Below are 27,149 nucleotides of genomic sequence, written 5' to 3' on the forward strand. Positions count from 1 at the left end.
AGAGGAAGGGAGAGGGAAAGAGAGACACATCCAGGAGGAGAGAGAATCATGGACTGGCCGCCTCCTGCACGCCCCTCACTGGGGATGGAGCCCGCCACCAGGGCCTGTGCCCTGACCGGGAATCGAACCCTGGCCTCCTGGTTCCTAGGTGGATGCTCAACCCCTGAGCCACGCCAGCCGGGCTTTGCCTTTTCCTACTTTATGATAACTGAAGTTCTCCATGATTACACTCCGTAAGCTTCTCTCATGCTAATAATAAAAAACAATAATAATGCGGCCACATCGGGGATGGCCTTTGGGAATGGGTCCTTTGTCAGGAAAAGCAGTTAAACTCTGGGGTCTTAAAGGAGCCTGGGAAGCCTCACCAAAAGCTCTGGGGTTGGGACTATTATCTGTTTTTTAAAAAAAACAGCACCGCGCCCTGGCTGGTGTGGCTCATTGGATAGAGCCTCAGCCTGCGGACTGGAAGGTACCCGGGTTCCATTCCGGTCAAGGGCGCGTGCCCGGGTTTGGGGCTCCATCCCCAGTGGGGGGCCTGCAGGAGGCAGCCGATCCGTGATTCTCTCTCCTCATGGACGTTTCTCTCTCTCCCTCCCTCTCCTTTCCTCTCTGAAACAATAAAAAATATATATATATTTTAAAAAATACTAAAATCTCGCCGAAACCGGTGTGGCTCCGTGGATAGAGCGTCGGCCTGCGGACTGAAGGGTCCCGGGTTCAATCCCGGTCAAGGGCATGGACCTTGGTTGCGGGCACATCCCCAGTGGGAGGTGTGCAGGAGGAAGCGGATGGATGTTTCTAACTCTCTATCCCTCTCTCTTCCTCTCTGTAAAAAAAAAAAAAAAAAAAAAAAAAAAAAAAAAAAATCAATAAAATATATATTTTTAAAAAACACTAAAATCTGGAGATCTGGATGGTGGCTCCCCAGGAGGACTGGCCCCCCTCCCCACCCCTTTTGAAGACAATGCTAATTAAAAAAACCTCTCTCTCTCTCTCTCTCTCTCTCTATCTATCTATCTATATATCCATCCATCCATCCATCCATCCATCCATCCATCCATCCATCCACCCACCTTCATGGGGAGGAGAGAAGGTGACACCTCTATCTATCTATCATCTATCTATCTATCTATCTATCTATCTATCTATCTATCTATCTATCATCTCTTTATGGGCCACATGGGGAGGAGAGAAGGTGACACCAGCCTCCCCAGGAGACCGCGCTGTCAGTGGCTGGGCGCCGCGCCCCCGGGCCTCCGTCAGCACCTCTCCCCGGAGACAGCGCCAGGTGAGGGCGGGGCGGCGCCGCCTTTGTCTCCCGCGGAGGAGAGGCGGCGGCCGGGCCGTCCACGCAGGACGCAGCGCGCGTGTCACCTGCCGCCACGCGCCCTTCCCAGCCGGCCGGGCCCCACCTCCCCCGGGGGCGCGCGATCCCGGGTTCCGGGGCGCACGGGGCGGTGCGGGGTGCACCGGGGGGAACCGCCTGCCTTCCAGCCCGGTGGCCACCCCTTGGTCCCCCGAGAAAGCCCGTCCCCCCGTGACGGCCACATGGCCTCATGGTCCGCGGGCGGCGCCTGGCACCCCGGGCACAGGGGGCCCCGCAGAACAAAGGAGCGGGGAGCGCGCGCGCGCGGGCCGGCGCGGATGGAGACGGAGCGGAGAGGGGACCCGGGGACCCGGCGCCTCCTTTCTCCCCGCGGCCTCCAGGGGCGGCCCCCGGGGCCTCCGGGAGGGGGCGCAGCTAGCGGTCCCCGCCCGCGTGCCCCGCCGCTGCCGCCGCCCCCACCCGGAGGCGCACAAAGAGCGGGCGCCGCGCGCGCGCGCGCGCGCGCCTCCCCGGGGGCGTGGCCTGGCGGGACGGGGGCGGGGCCGCGCGCTCCTCTGCGCCCGCCTTAAAGGGGCCGCGGCCCAGCGTGACCACTGCGCAAGTCCGATCCCCCCCGCCCCCCAACCTCCCCCCCCCCCCCCCGGCGCTGTGGCCCGCGTTCCCGCGAGGACAGCTCCCCTGCGCGGCGCGGGGCGTGCGGGACCCGGGCACAGGGGTCCCGGAGGTGGCCGGCCGGGCCCCACGGTGCAGCCCGATCCCGCCTCTCGGATCCACAGTTTCGGGACGATTTGGGGGACGGGGGTGGTGGTGGGGGGCGGGCAAGCGCCGGCCGAGGGGACCGAACCGCGGGCGCGCGCGGGCGCCGGTGGTGCTGGTGATGCGGCCGGGCGGGCGCCTTTGTGTCGCGTGCGCCTTCGCGCAGGTGGACAGCGTCCCGGGACCTCGCGTCCTGCCCTCGCGCGCCCCCCCAACCCCGGCTCGGACCCCGGATCTCACACCCCACAGGCCCCGCTGCTGGCGCCGGCGCTGGCGCTGGCACCCCCGGCCCCGGGGCCGCGCTATTGCCGGGCGCTAACGGGACCCGGGAGGGACGCGCGCTCCCAGCCAGAGGTCCCGTCCTCCGAGGAGGGGGCGCGCGGCCTCTCCTCGCTCGGGCCAGAGGCGAAGGGGGGGGAGACCCGGGGACAGACAGGGGCTGTCCCCGCGCTGGCAGGTCCCGGCGGCGGGCGCCCGGAGCCTGCGGGGTCCCGCATTAGACAACAAAGAGGGGCGTTCGCGGCGGCGGCGGCGGCGGCGGGGGCGGGGCGGCCGGGCCGGGAGGAGGGGAGGGAGGAGGGGGAGGAGGAGGAAGGGGGAGGCCGGGCTGCGGCGCGCTGGGGTTGGGGGCGCCCGCGGCTCCGCCCGCCCCCCGCCCCCCGCCCGGCGCGCGCGCCAATCGCCTCCCGCAGCGCCCGCGCCCGCGCCCGCGGGGACGCGCGCCGCCTCCCCGGTCCCCTCCGGAGCGCGTCTGGCTGCGGCGGCGGCGGCTCCTCCGTCGAGAGGCGGGGAGCGGGGCCGGGAGCGAGTGGGGGAGCCCGGGAGGGGCCCCCCTTAAAGGCCGCCGCCTGCTCGCTCGCTCGCTCGCTCCTCTCTGGGCGCGCGCGGCCGCCGCTCGAGCTCCGGTTCCCCCGCCGCCGCCGCCGCCCCGGGGTGGGGACCCGGGCGGGGGCCCCCCCGCAGCCGCCGCCGCCGCCACCGGACGCGCCGCGCACGGAGCGCCCCAGTCCTTCCGGCGCGGAGCCCGCTGCAGCCGCCGTCCGTCCGGCCTCCCCGGGGCCGCCTTTGCGGCCGCCGCAGCAGCAGCAGCTCCGGAGCCGCGGCCGGCGGGGGCGCGGCGCGCACGGCCCGGCCATGCCCAGCTCGCTGTTTGCAGACCTGGAGCGCCACGGCGGCGGCGGCGGCGGCGGCGGGGGCGGCGGCGGAGGAGGGGAGACCCTGGACGACCAGCGGGCCCTGCAGCTCGCGCTGGACCAGCTGTCCCTCCTGGGGCTGGACAGCGACGAGGGCGCCTCCCTGTACGACGGCGAGCCGCGCAGGAAGAGCGTGAACATGACCGAGTGCGTGCCGGTGCCCAGCTCGGAGCACGTCGCCGAGATCGTGGGCAGGCAAGGTGGGTCCGGCCGGGGATGGGGCGCTGGAGACGGGGTGCGGGTCTCCGGCCACCGCCCCGCGGGGAGGGGACCCGGGGCTCGCGGAGGAGCAGCCGGGGAGCCCCGGGGAGGAGGGAGGCAGAGAGGGAGGAGGGAGGGAGCCAGCGCCGCGCCAAGGGCCAGCGCCCCAGACAAAGAAAGTGCGGGCGGGCGGCCCCGCAGCCCCGCGCCGCGGCCACGGCGGGATGCCCCGCTCCCGCCGACGCCACCGCCTCCCCCCCGGGCGCCCCCCGCCCCGCCGGACCCCGGGAAACGCCATCTAAACCGGGGATGCTTGGAGAGGGGGGGGGAGGGGGCCTTTGCAAGTCCATCGGGAGGGAGGGAGGAGGAGGGAGAGCATGGGATGGAGGAGGATTCTGGATTTCTCTGCAGCGACGCATCATGGAGCCCAGATGGGAAACAATGGGTCCCGGGTCTGGGGCGCCCCTCCGCGCCCCCTGCTTTCGTAGCGGCCGTGGGGGCACCCGGGCTCCGGCTGTCTCCCCCCCCCCTTACAAACCCGGGGTCTCCAGGGCGCACGGCGGCGGCGCGCCCCTGCGGGGTCCCCGGGCGGGCGGAGGCACCTCCCGGGCGGGCGGACTCCGCTGGGGATTGGGGCTCTGGCGTCGGGGAGGTCCCCGCTTCTCGCCCGGGGACTGGGAAGGGCTGAGCCTGTTCCTCGAGCGCTTTGCCGGGGGTTCGGGGTTGGGGGGGGGGGTAGGGAAGCCTGGGGACCCTCTACCCGGCGCGCGCGCGCGCAGGGTCCGGCCGGGAGCCGCCCCCCTTTGTACCGCCGCCGCCGTTCCGCCGTCCAGGGCGCGCGGGGACCGTCCAGCGTCCCCCTGGCTCACCCCCCGGGGGTAACGGGCGTGTCTGTCTTGTCTGTTTCTCCCGTCCCCTTCCCCCTGGCACCCCGGATCCCCCTCCCCAAACCCTTCCCCACCCCCTAACCCCCCGCCAGGCTGTAAAATCAAGGCGCTCCGGGCCAAGACCAACACGTACATCAAGACGCCGGTGCGCGGGGAGGAGCCGGTGTTCGTGGTGACGGGGCGGAAGGAGGACGTGGCCATGGCGCGCCGGGAGATCATCTCGGCGGCCGAGCACTTCTCCCTCATCCGCGCCTCCAGGAACAAGAGCTCCGCGCTCAACGGAGGAGGAGGAGGGAGCGGCGGCGGCGGCGGAGGAGGAGGAGGCGGCGGCGGCGGAGGGGGCGCCGCGCCGGGGCCCCCCCACCTGCCCGGCCAGACCACCATCCAGGTGCGCGTGCCCTACCGCGTGGTGGGGCTGGTGGTGGGGCCCAAGGGCGCCACCATCAAGCGCATCCAGCAGCAGACGCACACCTACATCGTGACGCCGAGCCGCGACAAGGAGCCCGTGTTCGAGGTCACGGGGATGCCCGAGAACGTGGACCGCGCGCGCGAGGAGATCGAGGCGCACATCGCGCTGCGCACCGGCGGCGGCGGCGTCGTCGGGGGCGGCGGCGGCGGCCTCGTGGAGCTCCCGGACGACAACGACTTCCACGCCAACGGCACCGACGTGGGCTTCGACCTCGGGTCCGGCGGCGCGGGGTCCGGGCCGGGCAGCCTGTGGAGCAAGCCCACGCCCACCCCGGGCCGCAAGCCCTTCGCCAGCTACCGCAACGACAGCTCCAGCTCGCTGGGCAGCGCGTCCACGGACTCCTACTTCGGCGGGGGGACCACCCCGCGCCTGGCCGACTACAGCCCCCCGAGCCCCGCGCTCAGCTTCGCGCACAACGGCAACAACAACAACAACGGCAACGGGTACGCCTACGCCGGGGCCGGGGAGCCCCCCGCGCCCTCCCCCGACGGCGGCGGCGGCGGCGGCTGCTGCGCTGATCTCCCGCCTCCGCCGCCCGCCTTCGACCCCGCGCCCGCGCCCCCGCCCGGGGCGCCCCTGCTCTGGGCGCAGTTCGAGCGCTCGCCCGGTGGCGGGGGGCCTCCGACGGTCTCCTCCTGCGCCTCCTCCTCCTCCGCGTCTTCCTCCGCCTCGTCTTCCTCCGTGGTGTTCCCCGGGGGCGCGCCCCCCGCCGCCGCCGGCGCCAGCAACCTGGGGCTGTTGGTGCAGCGCCGGCTGCCCCCGGGCGCAGGCTGCCCGCGCCTGTCACCGCCCCTGCACGCGGCGGCGGCGGCGGCGACCCCCACGGGGCCCGGGGAGCACCCCCTGGCGCGCCGGGTGCGCAGCGACCCGGGCGGAGGGGGCCTGGCCTACGCGGCCTTCGCCAACGGGCTCGGGGCGCCGCCCCCGCCGCCGCCGCTGCCCCCCGACACGTCGGGCTCCTCGTCGTCCTCCAGCTCCTCCTCCAGCTCCTCGTCGTCCTCCTCCTCGGCGTCCTCGTCGTCCACGACGGGGCTGCGGCGCAAGGGCAGCCGCGACTGCTCCGTGTGCTTCGAGAGCGAGGTGATCGCGGCGCTGGTGCCCTGCGGCCACAACCTCTTCTGCATGGAGTGCGCCAACCGCATCTGCGAGAAGAGCCAGCCCGAGTGCCCCGTGTGCCACGCCGCGGTCACCCAGGCCATCCGCATCTTCTCCTGAGCGCAGCGCGCCCCGGGGAGCGGGGACCCAGGTCTCCAAACGCATCCCCAGCGCGCCCCTGGGAGAGGAACCTTTGTCTCCATCCTCATCCCCGGTGCGCCCCGGGGAGGGGAGGGGCGCCCAAGACTCCAAACTCGTCCCCAGCACGCGCGCCCAGCCGGTGCGCCCTGGGGAGGGGGGACCCAGGTCTCCAAACTCGTCAGCGCGCGCGCGCGCCCCCCGGACCCTCACCCTCCTGGTGCCCGACCTTCCTCCGCGCTCACCCCTCCGGGGACCAGAGGAGGAGCCCGGGAAGCGGAATGATCCATTTTTCCATTTATTTTTCTCTCCCTCCCCCAACAACAACAAAGGAACTTGCCGAGGATTTCTGTCCGCAAGAATCCTGCGGGGCCCCGGACACCTCCGAACCCCCCCCCCCCAAAATGCATGCTCTATACATGTAGGATCGGCGACCTAGGGATAGTTTTGACACTGTACTTAATAGCAAGCTTCCGGAAGGAAATACACCCCCTCCCCACGAGTTTCTCCACGCGCTTCATGTAGGAAAACCATGGACCGTGATTTAGGGTGAAGATGCTGATGATGACGATAATAGTGTTATGTATGGGGTATGTGGCCTGTCTTTTCGTGAATCCTCCCTTTTTCCCTCCACCACCCCCCCCCCCAACCCCCCTGTGGCTGGGTTCCTATTGATGCTTGTTCTAGAACACCGTGGATCTTTCCAGAATGTTCTAGAAAGCGCCAGGCATTCCGGAGACACCCCGGTGGGGGCGGGGGGGGGGGGATACTGCAGCTTTATGAGAAGTGAAGAGAAACTGTAACATATCTCTTATCTATTAAGAAAAAAAGGAAGAAAAAAAAAAACGTTTAAAAGTTTTAAAAGAGAAATCTTGCATTCCTACAGATCGAAGTATTTTATTCTTTTTTGACTTGAAGAATTATATTTCATATTGCAAAGATGTTTACAAGTATTTTAATTTAAGTTCAGTGAACTTTTTTGTAGCTGGGTTTAAAAGGAAAAAAAAAATCTTTTTTATTTTTTCGTACGGGCCTCATCGGCGAAAGAACAAACACTGTATTCTTTTAAATAATCCACTCAGTTGTGACGGGATTACAAAAACCATAAAAACACGCACACAGGCACACACCACACACAACGTGTAACGTTTTCGAACAGTATTCTGTTGGGATGAAGGATTCTTTTTATAGGTTTCCGAAAAATCTTCAAGCTACGCTTCACCCAGCGTTCTTTTCTATTCCGTGATAGAAAACATATTTTATTCTATATTATTACAAAAACAAAACAAAACACAGGAACGTATTTACACATCAAAAGGGACTCTGTTCAAACCTTTCTAATCACGTTTGTAATGAGTAGAACGCAGTGCCAGTTAACGGACATTCTCTCTGTTACACACCACTATAGTTTTTAGTATTTCTATTTTTTAATACATTTGTTTACCACTCGTTTTATGTATGTGTAGGTGACGTTACTTGAGCTTAAATGTACTTTACCGAGCAAAGTTTAAAAGAAAAAAAAAAAGTATATTTTATTTTATGATAAAGGGCCTTGAACCACATGGTCAAAAATACTAATATTATATTTGCTGAGACAAGATTTGAAATTGTATCTCAAGAGTTTTATTTTTCTGACATTTTAAAGTTCTACATAAATAAAGGTAAAACTTTAAGTCATGGTGCTACTTCGTTTTTTAAGTATTTCTATATGAATAAAAGATGGACGAAAACAAGATGGTGTGGTGACTTTTGATTATTATTATTATTATTAATAAAAAAAAGGCCAGAGTTGCATTTGGTTGGGTGTTTAGGCCATGGTAGCAGTATTTTTTTAAAAATATATATTTTATTGATTTTTTACAGAGAGGAAGGGAGAGAGATAGAGAGCTAGAAACGTCGATGAGAGAGAAACATCGATCAGCTGCCTCTTGCACGCCCCCTACCGGGGATGTGCCCACAACCAATGTACATACCCTTGACCGGAATCGAACCTGGGACCTTTCAGGCCGCAGACCGATGTTCTACCACTGAGCCACACCGGTTTCAGCGGTAGCAGTATATATATATATTTTTAATATACTTTATTGATTTTTTACAGAGAGGAACAGAAAGGAATAGAGAGCTAGAAACATCAATAATAAACATTGATCAGCTGCCTCCTGCACGCTCCCCACACTGGGGATCCAGCCCACAACCCGGGCCTGTGTCCTGACCGGGAATCGAACCCGGGACCTTTCAGTCCCTAGGCCAATGCTCTACCCACTTGGCCACACCGGCCAGGGCTACATTTTAATGTTGTTATGGCCTGGCTGGGGTGGCTCTGTGTTTGTGTGGCGACCTCTAGAACCAGGAGGTCAGGGTTCGATTCCCGGTCAAGGGCACAGCCCTGGGTTGCAGGCTCCATCCCCAGTGGGGGGCGTGCAGGAGGCGGCTGACCCATGATTCTCCTCATGGATATTTCTCTCTCCCTCTCCCTTCCTCTCTCAAATAAACAAAAACATGTTTTTTAAAAAAGTGATGATAGCCGAAGCCGGTGTGGCTCAGTGGATGGAGCATCGGCCTGCGGACTGAAAGGTCCCGGGTTCGATTCCGGTCAAGGGCATGGACCTTGGTTGCGGGCACATCCCCGGTGGGGGGCGTGTGCAATAGGCGGCTGGTCGATGTTTCTCTGTCATCGACGTTTCTATCTCTCTATCTCTCTCCCTTCTTCTCTGTAAAAAATCAATAAAAAAAATATATATATTTTTAAAGAAGTGATTAAGAAGGAAAGGAGCCCAAGGAAGCAGAGAGGGCCTGGGACCCGGGAACCTCAGAGCCCTGCCCCAGCCTGCCTGGGAAGGGGCGTCCGTCCATCCGTCCGTCGGGGCTGTTAGCTGGACCTTGGGTGAGGGGTCATCTCCCTGGGGTTGTGGGTTTTGAGGGGAGGACTTAGTGGGGTTCGAGGCTCCCACAGGGGCTCCGGCTGATGGGTGTTGACAGGGGCTGGTGTTCACTGTTGGTTGTTGCTGGGGAGGAGGCTGTGTTTGCCCAGCCCAGCTGCCCCTGCACGGCCGTGGCTGCCCACCATGGGGCAGGCTTTCATTCCCGTGTATTTCTGTGTTTCTCTTGTTAATTCTCACCCCAAGGTATTTTTTTTTCCCCATTGGTTTTTATTTTAATATTTTTTTTTACATATATTTTTATTCATTTTTTACGGAGAGGAAGGTAGTGAGAAACATCGATGAGAGAGAGAGAGACATCCATCGGCTGCCTCCTGCACGCCCCCCACTGGGGATGTGCCCGCAACCAAAGTACATGCCCTGGACCGGAATCGAACCCGGGACCTTTCAGTCCGCAGGCCGACGCTCTGTCCACCGAGCCAAACCAGTTTCAGCTTCTATTGGTTTTTTAAAATATATACACACGGAGCGGCCAGATGATGATGATCTCTGAACGCATAATAATCTGGCCACTCCGTGTCTGTCCTATAGAATAAAAGGCTCATGTGCAAATGTCCCCTCGACCGGGAGTTCGACCAGCAGGCAGGCCGGCCAACTGCCCACGTCCCCTCCCCCTGGCCAGGCTGGCCGGACCCCACCCATGCACGGATTCATGCACCGGGCCTCTAACACACACACACACACAAACACACACACACACACACACACACACACTCATTGGCCAGATTATTATGTGTTCAGAGATCATCATCATCTGGCCACTCCGTGTATATGCTCTTCCCCAGAATTGAACCCAGGAGGTCACGGGTTCGATTCCCGGTCAGGGCACATTCCCAGGTGGTGGGCTTGATCCCCAGTGGGGGGTGAGCAAAGGCAACCCACATCTGTCCCCCCCGGGAGCCCCATCTGTCCCCCCTGAGCCCTGTCTGTCCCCCCGTCTGTCCCCCCGTCTGTCCCCCGTCTGTCCCCCCGTCTGTCCCCCCGGAGCCCCGTCTGTCCCCCGTCTGTCCCCCCGTCTGTCCCCCGTCTGTCCCCCCGGAGCCCCGTCTGTCCCCCCGTCTGTCCCCCGTCTGTCCCCCCATCTGTCCCCCCGTCTGTCCCCCCGGAGCCCCGTCTGTCCCCCCGTCTGTCCCCCCGTCTGTCCCCCCGTCTGTCCCCCGTCTGTCCCCCCGGAGCCCCGCCTGTCCCCCCGTCTGTCCCCCCGGAGCCCCGTCTGTCCCCCCGTCTGTCCCCCCGGAGCCCCGTCTGTCCCCCCGTCTGTCCCCCCCGTCTGTCCCCCGTCTGTCCCCCCCGTCTGTCCCCCCCGTCTGTCCCCCATCTGTCCCCCCGTCTGTCCCCCCGTCTGTCCCCCCGTCTGTCCCCCGTCTGTCCCCCCGTCTGTCCCCCGTCTGTCCCCCGTCTGTCCCCCCGTCTGTCCCCCCGTCTGTCCCCCGTCTGTCCCCCCGTCTGTCCCCCGTCTGTCCCCCCCGTCTGTCCCCCCCGTCTGTCCCCCGTCTGTCCCCCCGTCTGTCCCCCCGTCTGTCCCCCCGTCTGTCCCCCGTCTGTCCCCCCGTCTGTCCCCCCGTCTGTCCCCCCGTCTGTCCCCCCGGAGCCCCGTCTGTCCCCCCGTCTGTCCCCCCGTCTGTCCCCCATCTGTCCCCCGTCTGTCCCCCCGTCTGTCCCCTGTCTGTCCCCCCGTCTGTCCCCCGTCTGTCCCCCCGGAGCCCCGTCTGTCCCCCCGTCTGTCCCCCGTCTGTCCCCCCGTCTGTCCCCCGTCTGTCCCCCGTCTGTCCCCCCGGAGCCCCGTCTGTCCCCCCGTCTGTCCCCCGTCTGTCCCCCCGTCTGTCCCCCCGTCTGTCCCCCGTCTGTCCCCCTGGAGCCCCGTCTGTCCCCCGTCTGTCCCCCCGTCTGTCCCCCCATCTGTCCCCCGTCTGTCCCCCGTCTGTCCCCCCGTCTGTCCCCCCGTCTGTCCCCCCGTCTGTCCCCCCGTCTGTCCCCCGTCTGTCCCCCTGGAGCCCCGTCTGTCCCCCGTCTGTCCCCCCGTCTGTCCCCCCATCTGTCCCCCCGTCTGTCCCCCCGGAGCCCCGTCTGTCCCCCGTCTGTCCCCCCGTCTGTCCCCCCGTCTGTCCCCCCGGAGCCCCGTCTGTCCCCCGTCTGTCCCCCCGTCTGTCCCCCGTCTGTCCCCCCGTCTGTCCCCCGTCTGTCCCCCCGGAGCCCCGTCTGTCCCCCGTCTGTCCCCCCGTCTGTCCCCCGTCTGTCCCCCCGTCTGTCCCCCCGTCTGTCCCCCGTCTGTCCCCCCCTGAGCCCCGTCTGTCCCCCGTCTGTCCCCCCGTCTGTCTCCCCGTCTGTCCCCCCCTGAGCCCCATCTGTCCCCCGTCTGTCCCCCCGTCTGTCTCCCCGTCTGTCCCCCCGGAGCCCCATCTGTCCCCCGTCTGTCCCCCCGTCTGTCCCCCCGTCTGTCTCCCCGTCTGTCCCCCCCTGAGCCCCATCTGTCCCCCGTCTGTCCCCCGTCTGTCCCCCCGTCTGTCCCCCCGTCTGTCCCCCGTCTGTCCCCCCCTGAGCCCCGTCTGTCCCCCGTCTGTCCCCCTGTCTGTCTCCCCGTCTGTCCCCCCCTGAGCCCCGTCTGTCCCCCCGTCTGTCCCCCATCTGTCCCCCGTCTGTCCCCCCGTCTGTCCCCCGTCTGTCCCCCCGTCTGTCCCCCGTCTGTCCCCCATCTGTCCCCCCGTCTGTCCCCCCGGAGCCCCGTCTGTCCCCCCGTCTGTCCCCCCGTCTGTCCCCCCGTCTGTCCCCCCGTCTGTCCCCCGTCTGTCCCCCTGGAGCCCCGTCTGTCCCCCGTCTGTCCCCCCGTCTGTCCCCCCATCTGTCCCCCGTCTGTCCCCCGTCTGTCCCCCCGTCTGTCCCCCCGTCTGTCCCCCCGGAGCCCCGTCTGTCCCCCGTCTGTCCCCCCGTCTGTCCCCCGTCTGTCCCCCCGTCTGTCCCCCGTCTGTCCCCCCGGAGCCCCGTCTGTCCCCCGTCTGTCCCCCCGTCTGTCCCCCGTCTGTCCCCCCGTCTGTCCCCCCGTCTGTCCCCCGTCTGTCCCCCCCTGAGCCCCGTCTGTCCCCCGTCTGTCCCCCCGTCTGTCTCCCCGTCTGTCCCCCCCTGAGCCCCATCTGTCCCCCGTCTGTCCCCCCGTCTGTCTCCCCGTCTGTCCCCCCGGAGCCCCATCTGTCCCCCGTCTGTCCCCCCGTCTGTCCCCCCGTCTGTCTCCCCGTCTGTCCCCCCCTGAGCCCCATCTGTCCCCCGTCTGTCCCCCGTCTGTCCCCCCGTCTGTCTCCCCGTCTGTCCCCCCCTGAGCCCCATCTGTCCCCCGTCTGTCCCCCCGTCTGTCTCCCCGTCTGTCCCCCCGGAGCCCCGTCTGCCCCCCCCCCAGCCTCATTTGCCCCCAGAGCCCAGAGATGAGACAGGATCCGCCCCAGCTGTGCTCAGCCGGGAGGCAGAGGAGAGGCCTGGCTGTGACCCCGGTTCCAGAGCCGGTTACCCCCGGGGGCCCCAGGAGGGGAAGGAGGAAGGGGCCTGGCCAGGCCTGCAGCTCTGCCCCCCCCCCAGGCCTGCAGCTCTGTCCCCCCCAGGCCTGCAGCTCTGTCCTCCCCAGGCCTGCAGCTCTGCCCCCCCAGGCCTGCAGCTCTGTCCCCCCCAGGCCTGCAGCTCTGTCCCCCCCCCAGGCCCGCAGCTCTATCCCCCGCCAGGCCCTCAGCTCTGTTTCCCCCAGGCCTGCAGCTCTGTCCCCCCCAATGCCCGCAGGACTGGCTGGAGCAGGTGCCCGGGGGGAGGGAACGGAGGGATGGCAGGCCGGGTGAGGAGGGCGGGGTGAGAGAAGGCCTTATCTGCAAAGTGGGGGCCGGCCCCCAGCAGGAGCTGCTCTGTGGGATGGAGATTCCCCTGGTAACGGGGTGCGGGGTGTGTGTGTCCTTGGGTGTATGGGAACAGGTGTATACATGTGAACATCACACGTGTACATGTATACACACATGTGATCATTGTTTGTGTGGGCATGGGCGCACACACACGTCTGTTCGTGTGGACATGGCTGTGAGCATATTTGTGCACATGTGAACATGTATGTGCACGCACACACCCAGGATAACATGCATGTGAGCACTGCATGGGAATGTGATCATTGCACATGTGTGTACGTGTGCGCACGGGTGTGATTATTGTGTGCATGTGCATGCATGTGTGCATATGATTATGTGCACATGTGTTTGTGTGCACAAGCCTTTGTGTGTGTGTGTGTGTGTATGTGTGTGTGTGTGTGTGTGTATGAGGCCTGGTGCATGAACTCGTGCATGGGTGGGGTCCAGCCAGCCTGGCCTGGGGGAGGGGACATGGGCGGTTGGCCAGCCTGCCTGCTGGTCGGACTCCTGGTCAAGGGGACCATTTGCACATGAGCCTTTTATTCTATAGGACAGACACGGAGTGGCCAGATGATTATGCGTCCAGAGATCATCATCATCTGGCCACTCGGTGTACATGGGTAGGTTTTTTTTATTTTGTGTATGTATGTGTTTTTATTGTGTGTATGTATGTGTGTGTGTGTGTGTGTGTGTGTTTAAATATTAGAGGCCCATGGCATGAATTCCTGCACCAGCGGGGTCCCTCAGCCCAGCCTGCAGGATCGGGCCGAAACCGGTTCTCCGACATCCCCTGAGGGGCCCCAGATTGTGAGAGGGCTCAGGCCAGGCCGAGAGACCCCACTGGTGCACAGTCAGGGCCGGGGAGGGAGGCTGGAGGCTGGCCGGCCAGGGAGGGATCAAGGGAGGGCTCCAGGCATGTCCAGCCCATCTCACTCATTCCCAATAGGCCAGACCCCAGCAGCAAGCTAACATACTGGTCGGAGCGTCTGCCCCCTGGTGGTCAGTGCACATCTCAGAGAGCAGTTGAGTGGCCTTAGCATATCATTAGCATATTATGCTTTCCTTGGTTGAATGGCCTGCCAGTCGACCAAACACTTAGCATATTAATCTTTTATTATATAGGATAGTTTTTTTTTTAAAAAAAAATATATATTTTATTGATTTTTTTACAGAGAGGAAGGGAGAGAGATAGAGAGCTAGAAATATCAATGACAGCGAAACATCGACCAGCTGCCTCCTGCACACCCCCTACCAAGGATGTGCCCGCAACCAAGGTACCTGCCCTTGACCGGAATCGAACCCAGGACCTTTCAGTCCGCAGGCCGACGCTCTACCACTGAGCCAAACCGGTTTCGGCTGTATTTTTTTTATTTCTAAAATATATATATATATATATATATATATATATATATATATATATATATATATATATTTGTATTGATTTCAGAGAGGAAGGGAGAAGGAGAGAGAGAGGGAGAGAGAGAGAAACTTCAGTGATGAGAGAGCATCATGGACCGGCTGCCTCCTGCACGCCCCCCACTGGGGATGGAGCCTGCAACCCGGGCCTGTGCCTTGACTGGGAATCGAACCCGGGACCTTTCAGTCCGCAGACCGTCGCTCTATCCACTGAGCCAAACAGGCTTCGGCTATATAGGATAGTTTTTTTTTTTAAAAAAATATATTTTATTGATTTTTTTACAGAAAGGAAGAGAGAAGGATGGAGAGCTAGAAACGTCGAACCCTGACCTCCTGGTTCCTAGGTCGACGCTCAACCACTGGGCCACACCGGCCGGGCTGTGGGGACCTTTTCATTGTAAAAAAAATTTGTGTGAGTGAAATGACCTCTGTGCGTCTGTGTTTCCGTGAAGTTTGTGCGAGGGGCTGTCTTCGCTTTGTCTGCTTTTGCTGGGCACACCTGGCCTGGCCGCCCACTTCTCCTCTCCCCCTCGGTGTCTTAGGAAGGCTTTTTCTCAACACTGCGTCTACACCCGCACGCGAGGGCCATTCCCGTGTAAAAACTGAGTTTGGCCCTCACCGGTGTGGCTCAGTGGATAGAGCGTCGGCCTGCGGACTGAAAGGTCCCGGGTTCGATTCCCGTCAAGGGCATGGACCTTGGTTGCGGGCACATCCCCAGTGGGGGGTGTGCAGGAGGCAGCTGGTGGATGACTCTCTCTCATTGATATTTCTAACTCTCTATCTCTCTCCCTTCCTGTCTGTACAAAATCAATAAAATATATTTTATATATATATATATATATATATATATATATATATATATATATATATATATATAGCAGAGAGAGAGAGAGAGAGAGAGAGAGAGAGAGAGAGAGAGAGAGAGAGAGCGCCGAAACCGGTTTGGCTCAATGGATAGATAGAGCGTCGGCCTGCGGACTGAAAGGTCCCGGGTTCGACTCCGGTCAGGGGCATGTACATTGGTTGCTGGCACATCCCCAGTGGGGGGCGTGCAAGAGGCAGCTGATAGATGTTTCTAACTCTCTATCCCTCTCTCTTCCTCTCTGTAAACAAATCAATAAAATATATTTGAGAGAGAGAGAGAGAGAGAGAGAGAGAGAGAGAGAGAGAGAGAGAAATGATAGCCCAGCTTTATTCACGTGCAGGCAGTGAAGGAGTGTGTGTGGGGGGGGGCCCTGGGGAGCGGAGCCTCCCAGGAGGGGTTCAGCCATCCCCCCCACCCCCCACTCCCTCCTCTGGGTGGTCAATTTCGTGCTGATTTCACCTGAGCACCTGCCAGCCGCATCCTGTTGACGGCTGGCCTGAGGGACCAGCTGCTACACTGTCGTACACTGTCACCTTCTGCAGGGAGGGCCCTTCCGCTGCAGACCTTGGCCGACCTGAGGGCGGGGGCGGGTTAGAGTCTCCCCGGGGCCTCCCCTGTCCGCTGGGGGAGGAGGGGAGGGGTGGCGATGTCTGTCTGCTGGCTGGAAATGGGATCCCAGCCATTCCCGGGCCGCCCCACTGCCCCTGGAAACTCTGATCGTTTAGCCCCGGGCCGGTGTGGCTCAGTGGGTAGAGCGCCGGCCTGCAGACTGAAAGGCCCCCGGGGTTCGATTCCGGTCGAGGGCATGGACCGAGGCTGCGGGCACATCCCCAGTGGGGGGGCGTGCAGGAGGCAGCTGACGGATGATTCTCTCTCATCGGTGTTTCTATTAGCTCTCTATCCCTCTCTCTTCCTTCCCCTCGGAGATCAATAAAAAGATACACGGAGCGGCCAGATGAGGATGATCTCTGAACGCATAATCATCCTGCCACTCAGTGTTTGTGTGTGTGTGTGTGTGTGTGTGTGTGTGTGTGTGTGTATTATAGGCCCGGTGCATGAATTCGTGCATGGGTAGGGTTCAGCCAGCCTGGCCAGGGGGAGGGGACATGGGCGGTTGGCCGGCCTGCCTGCTGGTCGAACTCCTGGTCGAGGGGACCATTTGCATATTAGCCTTTTAAATATATATATATATATATATATATATATATATATATATATATATTTTTTTTTTTAATTGATTTTTAACAGAGAGGAAGGGAGAGAGATAGAGAGCTAGAAACATCGATGAGAGAGAATCATCGACCAGCCGCCTCCTGCACGCCCCCCTCACTGGGGATGTGCCTGCAACCAAGGTCCATGCCCTTGACCCCGGAATCGAACCCGGGACCCTTCAGTCCGCAGGCCGGCACTCTATCCACTGAGCCACAACGGTTTCGACTATTATTATTATTAATTATTATTTTATTGTTTGAAGCATTGCACTTAGTACCTATGTCTTTTTCCCCCCCATGACCTCCCCCCAGCCTCCCTTACCCCCCCCTCACATATGCCTTCACCTGCCCTCCCGACGCACCAACCCTCAGCTTATTTTTGTGGCAAATGCGGCCAGGGCGCCTGTGCAGGCGGGCGCTCGCGCTTTGCAACAAATTGACCTGAATGTCGTGGTGCAAGGCGTTTCCGTTGCATTTGCTACAGTCAGGGCGGCTGCGGGGGGCGGGGGGTTTGGGGGTGCAGCCTTGGGGGCGTAGCTCAGCCCCATCCTGCCCCTCTCTAAAAGGCACATGGGCTGCGAGGCCCTGGGATCAGTGGATACAACTGCTTCTGGGCTGGCGGGGAGGGGTCCCAGGCTGGACTCGGCTTGCACGAGGCCAAAGCTGGTGTGGCCCAGTGGACAGAGCGTCGGCCTGCGGACGGAAGGGTCCCGGGTTCCATTCCGGACAAGGGCATGGACCTTGGTGGCGGGCACATCCCCAGTGGGGGGCGTGCAGGAGGCAGCGGATCGATGATTCTCTCTCATCGATGTTTCTAACTCTCTGTTTCTCTCCCTTCCTCTCTGTAAAAAATCAATAAAGTATATTAAAAGAAAAGAAAAGAAAAGAAAATTCCTTTAAAAAAATAAAATAAAAATAGGAAGGAGGAGCAGGCGTGGTGACTGTCTGGAGGAGACCCTGTGAGAAGGTAATAGTAGGGTTTTGCGTGTTTTTTTGTGTTTTTTTTTTTTCCCCTCATACAGTTTTCCTAGAAGCCTGATGCATGAAAAATCATGCCAGAGTACGTCTTCCTACCCACCCCCACCCCCCGCACCCTGGCTGGAAAGACGTCTGGTCTAATGAGCATATTACTCTTTTATTTTATATATATATATGTACAATTTTTAATATATTTTTATTGATTTTATACAGAGAAGAAGGGAGAGAGATAGAGTCAGAAACATCGATGAGAGAGAGTCATCGATCAGCTGCCTCTTGCACACCCCCCACTGGGGATATGCCCCCAACCCAGGTACATGCCCTTGACCGGAATCGAACCCGGGACCCTTCAGTCCCCAAGCCGACGCTCTATCCATTGAGCCAAACCGGTCCCGGCGTATATATATATTATTGATTTCTTACAGAGAGGAAGGGAGAGGGAGACAGAGCTAGAAACATCGATGAGAGAGAAACACCCATCAGCTGCCTTCTGCACACCCCCCACTGGGGATGTGCCCACAACCAAGGTACATGCCCTTGACCGGAATCGAACCCGGGACCCTTCAGTCCCCAAGCCGACACTCTATCCATTGAGCCAAACCGGTCCCGGCGTATATATATATATTATTGATTTCTTACAGAGAGGAAGGGAGAGGGAGACAGAGCTAGAAACATCGATGAGAGAGAAACACCCATCAGCTGCCTTCTGCACACCCCCCACTGGGGATGTGCCCCCAACCCAGGTACATGCCCTTGACCGGAATCGAACCCGGGACCCTTCAGTCCCCAAGCCGACGCTCTATCCATTGAGCCAAACCGGTCCCAGCATATATATATTATTGATTTGTTACAGAGAGGAAGGGAGAGGGAGACAGAGCTAGAAACATCGATGAGAGAGAAACACCCATCAGCTGCCTTCTGCACACCCCCCACTGGGGATGTGCCCACAACCAAGGTCCACGCCCTTTACCAGAGGAAGGGAGAGGGATAGAGAGCTAGAAACGTCGATGAAAGAGAAACATCAACCAGCTGCCTCTTGCACACCCCTTACTGGAGATGTGCCCGCAAGCAATGTACATGCCCTTGACCGGAATCGAACCCGGGACCTTTCAGTCCGCAGACCGACGCTCTATCCACTGAGCCAAACCGGTTTCGGCTCTCATCAATATTTCTAACTCTCTCTCCCTCTCCCTTCCTCTCTGTGAAAATCAATCAATATATATATATATATATATATATATATATATATATATATATATATATATTTTTATTTTATTTTATTTTATTATTTTTTTAATCAATGGGAAAGGGTGCTCGGGCGAGGTTGAACAGAACAACAGGCCTCTGTCGCAGAACGAAGAACACTGCACAGAAGCGGACACCCCGGCCCCCTCCCCAGTGGCCGGTGTCTCGATCAGGCCGGTCCCCGCGTCTCTATCAGCTGACGGGTCCCCCGGGACCCTGTGCTCCAGCCAAGCCCGGGCGTGTGGGGTCGCTCAGCTCCAGGCGGCATTCGATCCCCTCCTCTCTCCCTCTCTCTCTCTCTCTCTCTCTCTCCCTCTCTCTCTCTCTCTCTCCCTCCCTCCCTCCCTTCTAGATCATTCCTTCTGTGGCCCGAGGGTCCCGGGCTGGCCCCGTCTGACAGCCACCCACGCCGGCATCTTACCTTTCACGGGGCCAGGAGTGGACACACACGCCCCACACACGATATTCTTGTTAACAAAACACACACACACACACACACACACACACACACACAATCCAGGGGCTATTGGGTTTCCCTGGCCACAGCCCGGTGGGGGCCGCCCGAGCCCTCAAATGACCGAGATGATGCCCAGGGGTGGGGGGTGAAGGAGGAGGCAGGAGGGGAGACCATCCTTGGGTTTTTCACGTTCCCAAATGGAGGCCGCATCCACCTTCCTTCTTTTTTTAAAATATATTTTGTTGATTCTTTACAGAGGGGAAGGGAGAGGGATAGAGAGTTAGAAACATCCATGAGAGAGACACATCCATCAGCTGCCTCCTGCACACCCCCCACTGAGGGTGTGCTCGCCACCAAGGTCCATGCCCTTGACTGGGATCGAACCCGTGACCCTTCAGTCCTCAGGCTGATTGATGCTCTATCCACTGAGCCACGCAGGCTAGGGCTGAGTCGTTATTTAAAAAAAAAAAAAAAAAAAAAAAAAAAAATATATATATATATATATATATATATATATATATATATATTTTATTGATTTTTTTTTTTTTTTTACAGAGACGAAGGTAGAGGGATAGAGAGCTAGAAACATCGATGAGAGAGAAACATCCACCAGCTGCCTGTGTGCCCTGACTGGGAATTGAACCCAGGACCCATATATATATATATATATATATATATTATTGATTTTTTACAGAGAGGAAAGGAGAGGGATAGAGAGCTAGAAACATCGATGAGAGAGAAACACCCATCAGCTGCCTCCTGCACCGCCCCCCCCCCCCCCCCCCCCCGGGGATGTGCCCGAAACCAAGGTCCATGCCCTTGGCTGGGATCGAACCTGGGACCCTTCTGTCTGCATGCCGGATGCTCAACAGAGGAGCTGCCCCCAGGTGGTCAGTGCACTCCCTCGGCCATCCTCCCCTGGACCCCACCCCCGTGTACAAATTCGTGCACCGGGCCTCTCGTATACAAATAGATATAGTTAAAAAAAAAAAAAAAGACTCTCCCAGGTCCCGTCTGGCCAGGGCTCAGCGCCCGGCCTCAGTGGGTTCGTTTTCTCACCGGGAACCTGGAGCCTTGGGCCAGCGTGCCTGCTCCGCTGAAGCTCGGGTCCCAGCAAGTTCCGGCCGGCACCCTCGGTTCCCACGGACCCCGCACCGTCAGCCCGCCATCGGCAGCCAGATCTCCCCACCCAAACACAGAAGCTCGTCTGATTGTGAGTGAGCGAGTCTGGCTGCTGCCGATCAGCAGGAGGGGAGGCCGGGCTTCGGTCTTGTGCCAAATGGTGAGGGATTCTGCTCTCTTCATAAACAAAACAAACAAACAAAAAACTTTTTATTTTTTAATTTATTTTTAAAATATATTTTTATTGATTTTTTACGGAGAGGAAGGGAGAGAGACAGAGAGCTAGAAACGTCGGTGAGAAAGAAACATTGACCAGCTGCCTCTTGCACACCCCCAACCGGGGATGTGCCTGCAACCAAGGTCTATGCCCTTGACCGGAATCGAACCTGGGACCTTTCAGTCTGCAGGCTGACGCTCTATCCACTGAGCCAAACTGGCTTTGGCACAAAACACTTTTTAAAGATATGCTTTCTGAATGCATGTCAGAGAGGAAGGGAGAGGGAGAGGGAGAGGGAGAGGGAGAGGGAGAGGGAGAGAGAGAGAGAGAGAGAGAGAGAGAGAGAGGGAGAGAGAAACATCCATGATGAGAGAGCATCACAGACCGGCTGCCTCCTGCACGCCCTGAGCTAAGGATGGAGCCTGCCATCCGGGCAGCACATGCCTTTGACCGGAATCGAACCCGGGACCCCTCAGTCTGCAGGCCGACGCTCTATCCACTGCGCCACACCGGTGTGTCGGCAAAGCACATGTAAATTCTTGCTGCTGATTGTCTATTGTTGGAATTTCCTGCCTGAAGAAGGATGCGGGTGTATCTCAGAACCTCAACTATAAAAGGGATGGCAGCTGAAACAGAGGTGGCTCAGTGGATAGAGCGTCGGCCTGCGGACTGAAAGGTCCCGGGTTCGATCCCGGTCAAGGGCATGCACATTGGCTGCGGGCACATCCCCAGTGGGGGGGTGTGCAAGAGGCAACTGATGGATGTGTCTCTCTCATCAATGTTTCTAGCTCTCTAGCTCTCTCTCTCTTCCTCTCTGTGAAAAATCAAATATATATACATATATATATATATACATATATATACATATACACACATACACACACTCACACACAGACACACACACACACACACACACACACACATATATATATATATAAAAGGGATGGCAAAAGGCCAGAGCAGTGGACAGTCCTCTCCCCCCCCCCCAGAGGTGGGGTCCGCCCTGGCCCCCCATTTTCCCCAAATTAACTCTTTTTCCATCTCTTTCCATTTGTGTACGGCCTCCTCCAGGACACGAAGCCCGGAAAGATGAACCCTGAGCCACGCGGAGTGGGGGGACGGGATAACGGATCCCCCATGGCACCATCCCTGCAGCGCGGACCTCATCTTTGCAGACTCTGCCCCATGATGCCCGTGACGGCGTCACGCCTTCCGGCCGCCCCCCGCCCCCCCCTCCCCCCGCCCAGATGCAGGCGCCGAGGCCCCTCTGCTCCTGTCCCCCGCGGATCGCAGGGTCTGAGCATCCGCGCTGCGCGTCTGGCTCCGTGGGCGGCCTGTGATTGGCTGGTTCGCGACGGGCGTGTCCATGGCAACCGGGCCGCGTTGCCTGGGAGACGCGGTGCTCGGGCTGGCGGGGAGCCAGTGCGGGGCGTGCATTGGAATGGGGCCCAGAGCAGCCACCCCGCCTTTTTGCTCTTTGCACGCGGACAGATGGCTGCAGGCGCCGCCGCCGCCGCTGCTGCAAAAAGGGGGGGTGGGGGGGTCCCCCACAGAGAGAAGGCGGCCGCAGACGCATCAAAACGGGGGGCGGGCGTCCTCATGGGAGTCTGCAGTGGTCTGTCCTGGGCCTCTTGGCTGAGAAAGGAAGCCACAGGGTTCCACCATTTTTTTTTAAATTTCTTTTTAATATTTTAAAAAATATATATATTTTATAGATTTTTTACAGAGAGGAAGGGAGAGGGAGAGAGAGCTAGAAACGTCGATGAGAGCGAAACATCGACCAACTGCCTCCTGCACACCCCCCACCGGGGATGTGCCCACAACCAAGGTCCATGCCCTTGACCGGAATCGAACCCGGGACCTTTCAGTCCGCAGACCGACGCTCTATCCACTGAGCCACACCGGCTTCGGCTTTAATATTTTTTTTTTTAAAAAAATGTATTTTATTGATTTTGCACAGGCTAATATGCAAATGGTCCCCTCGACCTGGAGTTCGACCAGTGGACGGCTCCTTCCCCTGGCGGTCACCCCCCACCCCCATCGGGAGCAGGCCAGCTGGCTGACCAACCTCCCACATCTCCTCCTGCACACACAGCCCCCCTCCCCAAGGGCCTGACCCCCCACCGGGCCTCTAGTAAAAATATATATATATTTAAAAACACACAAAAACACGTGACCATCCCATGCCTATCTGTTAGCCAGCAGTTGCAAGTGCTTATTGGGAAGAGCAAACAAAGAAACAAAAAAACACAACACAAAAAACACACACACATATGAGCCTGGCTGGTGTTGCTCAGTGGATAGAGCGTCAGCCTGCACACGGAAGGGTCCTGGGTTCGATTTGATCCAGGGCACAACGTACCTTGGTGGCAGGCCCCTGACCAGCCTGGGTCCTGGTCGGGGCACATGCAGGAAGCAACCCGTCAGTGTGTTTCTCTCTGTCTCTTCCACCTTCTCTAAGACCAACAGGAAGATAGCCTCGGGGGAGGATTAACGAAAAGTAAATAAAATAAAATAAAATAAAACAACCCAGTTTACCTGGCAGACTGTTGTGTTTCACCCCTCTTCCCATCACCTAAGGCTTGCAGTCAAAACATAACTGTTTTATTAGCCCTAGCCGGTGTGGCTCAGTGGATAGAGTGTCGGGCTGTGGACTGAAGGGTCCTGGGTTCGATTCCCAGTCAGGGCACAGGCCCGGGTTGCAGGCTCCATCCCCAGTGGGGGGCGTGCAGGAGGCAGCCGGTCCATGATGCTCTCTCATCACTGACGTTTCTCTCTCTCTCCCTCTCTCTCTCCCTCTCCCTTCCTCTCTGAAATCAATACAAATATATATATTTTTAGAAATAAAAAAAATACAGCCAAAACCGGTTTGGCTCAGCGGTAGAGCATCGGTCTGCGGACTGAAAGGTCCTGGGTTCGATTCCGGTGAGGTTGCATGTACCTTGGTTGCGGGCACATCCCCGGTAGGGGGTGTGCAAGAGGCAGCTGGTCGATGTTTCTCTCTCATTGACGTTTCTAACTGTCCCTCTCAATTCCTCTCTGTGTAAAATCAATAATATATATATATATATTTTTAAAAAGATGCAATTGTGCATTATTTAAAAAAAAAAAAGGAAAAGGAAAAGAAATAAAAAAAATACAGCTGAAACCGGTTTGGCTCAGTGGTAGAGCGTCTGTCTGCGGACTGAAAGGTCCCGGGTTCGATTCCGGTGAGGTTGCATGTACGTTGGTTGCGGGCACATCCCCGGTAGGGGGTGTGCAAGAGGCAGCTGGTCAATGTTTCTCTCTCATCGATGTTTCTAGCTCTCTATCTCTCTCCCTTCCTCTCTGTAAAAATCAATAAAATATATATATATATTTTTAAAAAATACAAAAAGCAAGGTTCCAGATGTATGCATGCACGTGGGACTCCTGAGAGCGTCCATCCCAGGGCGGGACCTAACGGGCCACACGTGGACATCGCGGCGTTCCCGCGCGCCGGCCGGATAACGGTTCCTCCTAATGAGAAACACATGTGAGCAGGGTGTTGCGTGCGTGCGTGCGTGTGTGTGTGTGTGTGTGTGTGTGTGTGTTTCCGGCGATGTCTAGACGGGGATCCTCCCCAGGAGGCCTCCCAGGTGTTTGTCTAAGCAGCACAGACCGCATGACGTCATGCCGGAGGCCGGGGGCCCGGCGTGCGCGGCCCCGTGCGGGCGTGACCGGGCGGCCCCGCGGGTCTGCAGGGGATGCGAGAATCCGGGAGCCTCGCACGGCGTGAACGGCGGGAGCTCTGAGGGCCGGGGTGCATGTCTGTGTCTCTCTGATGGTCCGGGCGGGGAGCTATTCGCAGGATTTCTTGGAGGAATTCTTTTTCTTTTCTTTTTTTTTTTCTTTTTTTAAAAAATATATATTTTATTGATTTTTTACAGAGAGGAAGGGAGAGGGATAGAGAGTCAGAAACATCGATGAGAGAGAAGCATCGACCAGTTGCCTCCTGCACTATCCCTACTGGGGATGTGCCCGCAACCAATGCACATGCCCTTGACCGGAATCGAACCTGGGACCTTTCAGTCCGCAGGCCGAAGATCTATCCACTGAGCCAAACCGGTTTTGGCTCTTTTTCTTTCTTCCTTTCTTCCTTCCTTCCTTCCTTCCTTCCTTCCTTCCTTCCTTCCTTCCTTTCCTTCTTTTAATATATTTTATTTTTTAAAATATATTTTATTGATTTTTACAGAGAGGAAAGGAGAGGGATAGAGAGTCAGAAACATTGATGAGAGAGAAACATCGGTCAGCTGCCTCCTGCACACCCCCCACTGGGGATGTGCCCGCAACCAAGGTCCTGCCCCTGACTGGAATCGAACCCGGGACCCTTGAGTCCGTAGGCCGACGCTCTATCCACTGAGCCACACCGGTTTTGGCTCTTGGAGAAATCCTGTATTATTACAGACGAGAGGCCCGGTGCATGGCATTCGTGCATGGAGGCAGGGGGGGGGGTGTCCCTCAGCCCGGCCTGCACCCTCTCCAATCTGGGACCCCTCCAGGGTGGGATCGGGCCTACACAGGCAGTCGGACATACCCCTCACAATCCAGGACTGCTGGCTCCCAACAGCTCGCCTGCCTGCCTTCCTGATTGCCCCTAACCGCTTCTGCCTGCCAGCCTGATCACCCCCTAACCACTCCCCTGCCAGCCTGATCAATGCCTAACCACTCCCCTGCCCACCCAATTGCCCCTAACTGCCCTCCCCTGCCAGCCCAAATGCCTCCAACTTCCCTCCCCTGTAGGCCTAGTTCTCCCCAACTGCCCTCCCCTGCAGGCCTGGTCCCCCCCAAATGCCCTCCCCTGCAGGCCTGGTCCCCCCCAACTGCCCTCCCCTGCAGGCCTGGTCCCTCCCAACTGCCCTCCCCTGCAGACCTGGTCCCTCCCAACTACCCTCCCCTGCAGGCCTGGTCACCCCCAACTGCCCTCCCCTGCAGGCCACCTTCGACCACAGGGGGGCAGCCATTTTGTGTGTTGGAATGTCAGTCCATTTGCATATGGATTTTTTTAGATAGGACTGGAGGCCTGGAGTGTGAATTCAGGCAGGGTCCCTCTCCCCCGCCCTTCGGCCGAGGCTCTATCCACTGAGCCACACCGGCCTCAGCACCACAGGCTGGTTTTAAAGGAACACAATGTTGGGGATGATCTTTGGACCAGGCAGGGATACCCGAGTGAGCCTGTAACTTTAACATCTGGGTTCCAAGTCACATGGTCACCGCAGTGGCCGGTGTGGCTCAGTGGACAGAGCGCCGGCGTGGGGACCGAAGGGTCCCGGGTTCGATTCCCGGTCACGGGCACGGACCTCAATGGCAGGCTCCTCCTGGCCCGGGCCCTGGTTGAGGCGCGTGCAGGAGGCAGCCCATCGACGTGTCTCTCTCCCATCGACGTGTCTCTCTCATGTCCATGTTTCTCTCTTCTCTCTCTCTCCTTCCCCCTTTCCACTCTCTCTAAGAATCAATGGGAAAATGTCCTCGGGTGGGGAGTTAAAAAAAAAAAAGATGCAGAAGAATAATTGCCATGCACTGGAATCCATCCAATTTGTTGAGTTCATAATGATAAAAAATTAAAAAGCTCCTGGAGAGAATCCTAAGGGACCGACTGATCATTCTGAAAACTGGTAAGTAAAGAAAAAGATTCAAGCCCAAACCGGTGTGGCTCAGTGGATAGAGAGAGAGAGAGCGTTGGCCTGCGGACTGAAAGGTCCCGGGTTCGATTCCAGTCAAGGGCATGGACCTTGGTTGCGGGCCCATCCCAGGTGGTGGGTGGCAGGAGGCAGCTGGTCGATGTTTCTCTCTCATCGATGTTTCTAACTCTCTCTCTCCCTTCCTCTGTGTAAAAAATCAATAAAATATATATTTTTAAAAGAATGAAAAAAGAAAAAGATTCAAAAGAATCAAACCTTAAGAGAAAGAAAGAGAAAAAGAAAGAAAGAAAGAAAAAAAGAGAAAAAATCCCTTCCCAACAGCTATCAGAGCTGCTCTGCAGAAGGATGTTAACAAGGTGTGTGTGCGCACGCATGTGTGTGTGCGTCTGTGCATGAGTGAGTGTGCACATGGGTAAGCATGTGTGTGTCCGAGTGTGCCCACACACATGTACGAGAGAGTGTGCGCATGTGTATGCATGTGTGAGCGTGTGTACGGGTGTGCGTGTGAGTGTGCACGTGTGTGCACACGCGTGGATGAGCATGTGCATGCATGTGTGCCTGAGTGTAGCCACACACGTGTTCATGATGCATGTGTGTGCACGAGTGCATGTGTGATCGCACACATGTGAGCACGTGTGCTATCATGTACATATGTGCCACACACATGAGTGTGCGCATGTGTACTCACAGACGCATGTGTGTGCACGTGTGGGCGCACACGTGCATGTGTGTGCACTTGGGTGTGCCCACACACGTGTGTGAGTGTGTGCGTGTGCTGTGTGCGTGTGCTGTGACAGTTACTCCGTCCTGCGCAGTGGCTGCAGTACTGGCTCCGGCCGCCAGATGGCGCCGTCCCTCCCAGTCCTGGGGCATCGCTGCCCGGGCTGTGCTTAGAGCTTTGGGAGGAAGGCCTTCCCGCAGTTCAAGGCCGGCCTCCGCCCAACGGCTGTCCAGGGGGGGATTCCAGCCGCTGGGGCCTCCGGGGTGGAGCTGAGGGAGAGAGAGAGAGAGAGAGAGAGAGAGAGAGAGAGAGGAGAGAGAGAGAGAGAGAGAGAGAGAGAGAGAGAGAGAGAGAGAGAGAGAGAGAGAGAGAGAGATTGA

General features: G+C 58.7%; 2 protein-coding genes across 2 annotated transcripts in view; one reads left to right on the forward strand and one right to left on the reverse strand.

The window, feature by feature from the left end:
* Window positions 1-2,732: 2,732 nt before the first annotated feature.
* On the forward strand, window positions 2,733-6,177 carry MEX3B (mex-3 RNA binding family member B). Its single transcript, XM_084869140.1, has 2 exons — window positions 2,733-3,476; window positions 4,457-6,177. Exons 1-2 carry the CDS (start codon window positions 3,218-3,220, stop codon window positions 6,046-6,048), a joined length of 1,851 nt encoding a protein of 616 aa, XP_084725266.1. The 5' UTR covers window positions 2,733-3,217; the 3' UTR covers window positions 6,049-6,177.
* A 9,436-nt stretch (window positions 6,178-15,613) lies between these two features.
* LOC311614290 (pro-interleukin-16-like) overlaps window positions 15,614-27,149 on the reverse strand; it is a gene marked incomplete at its 3' end in the record, with an annotated part of 33,861 nt that continues 22,325 nt past the window's right edge. The window contains exon 5 of the mRNA XM_084868977.1: window positions 15,614-15,732. Coding sequence (XP_084725103.1) covers window positions 15,614-15,732 — 119 coding nt within the window. The remainder of the gene's footprint in view (window positions 15,733-27,149) is intronic.

Source organism: Pipistrellus hanaki, assembly GCF_964339955.1.
Source record: "Pipistrellus hanaki genome assembly, chromosome: 21".
In the NCBI taxonomy this organism is placed as follows: Eukaryota; Metazoa; Chordata; class Mammalia; order Chiroptera; family Vespertilionidae; genus Pipistrellus; species Pipistrellus hanaki.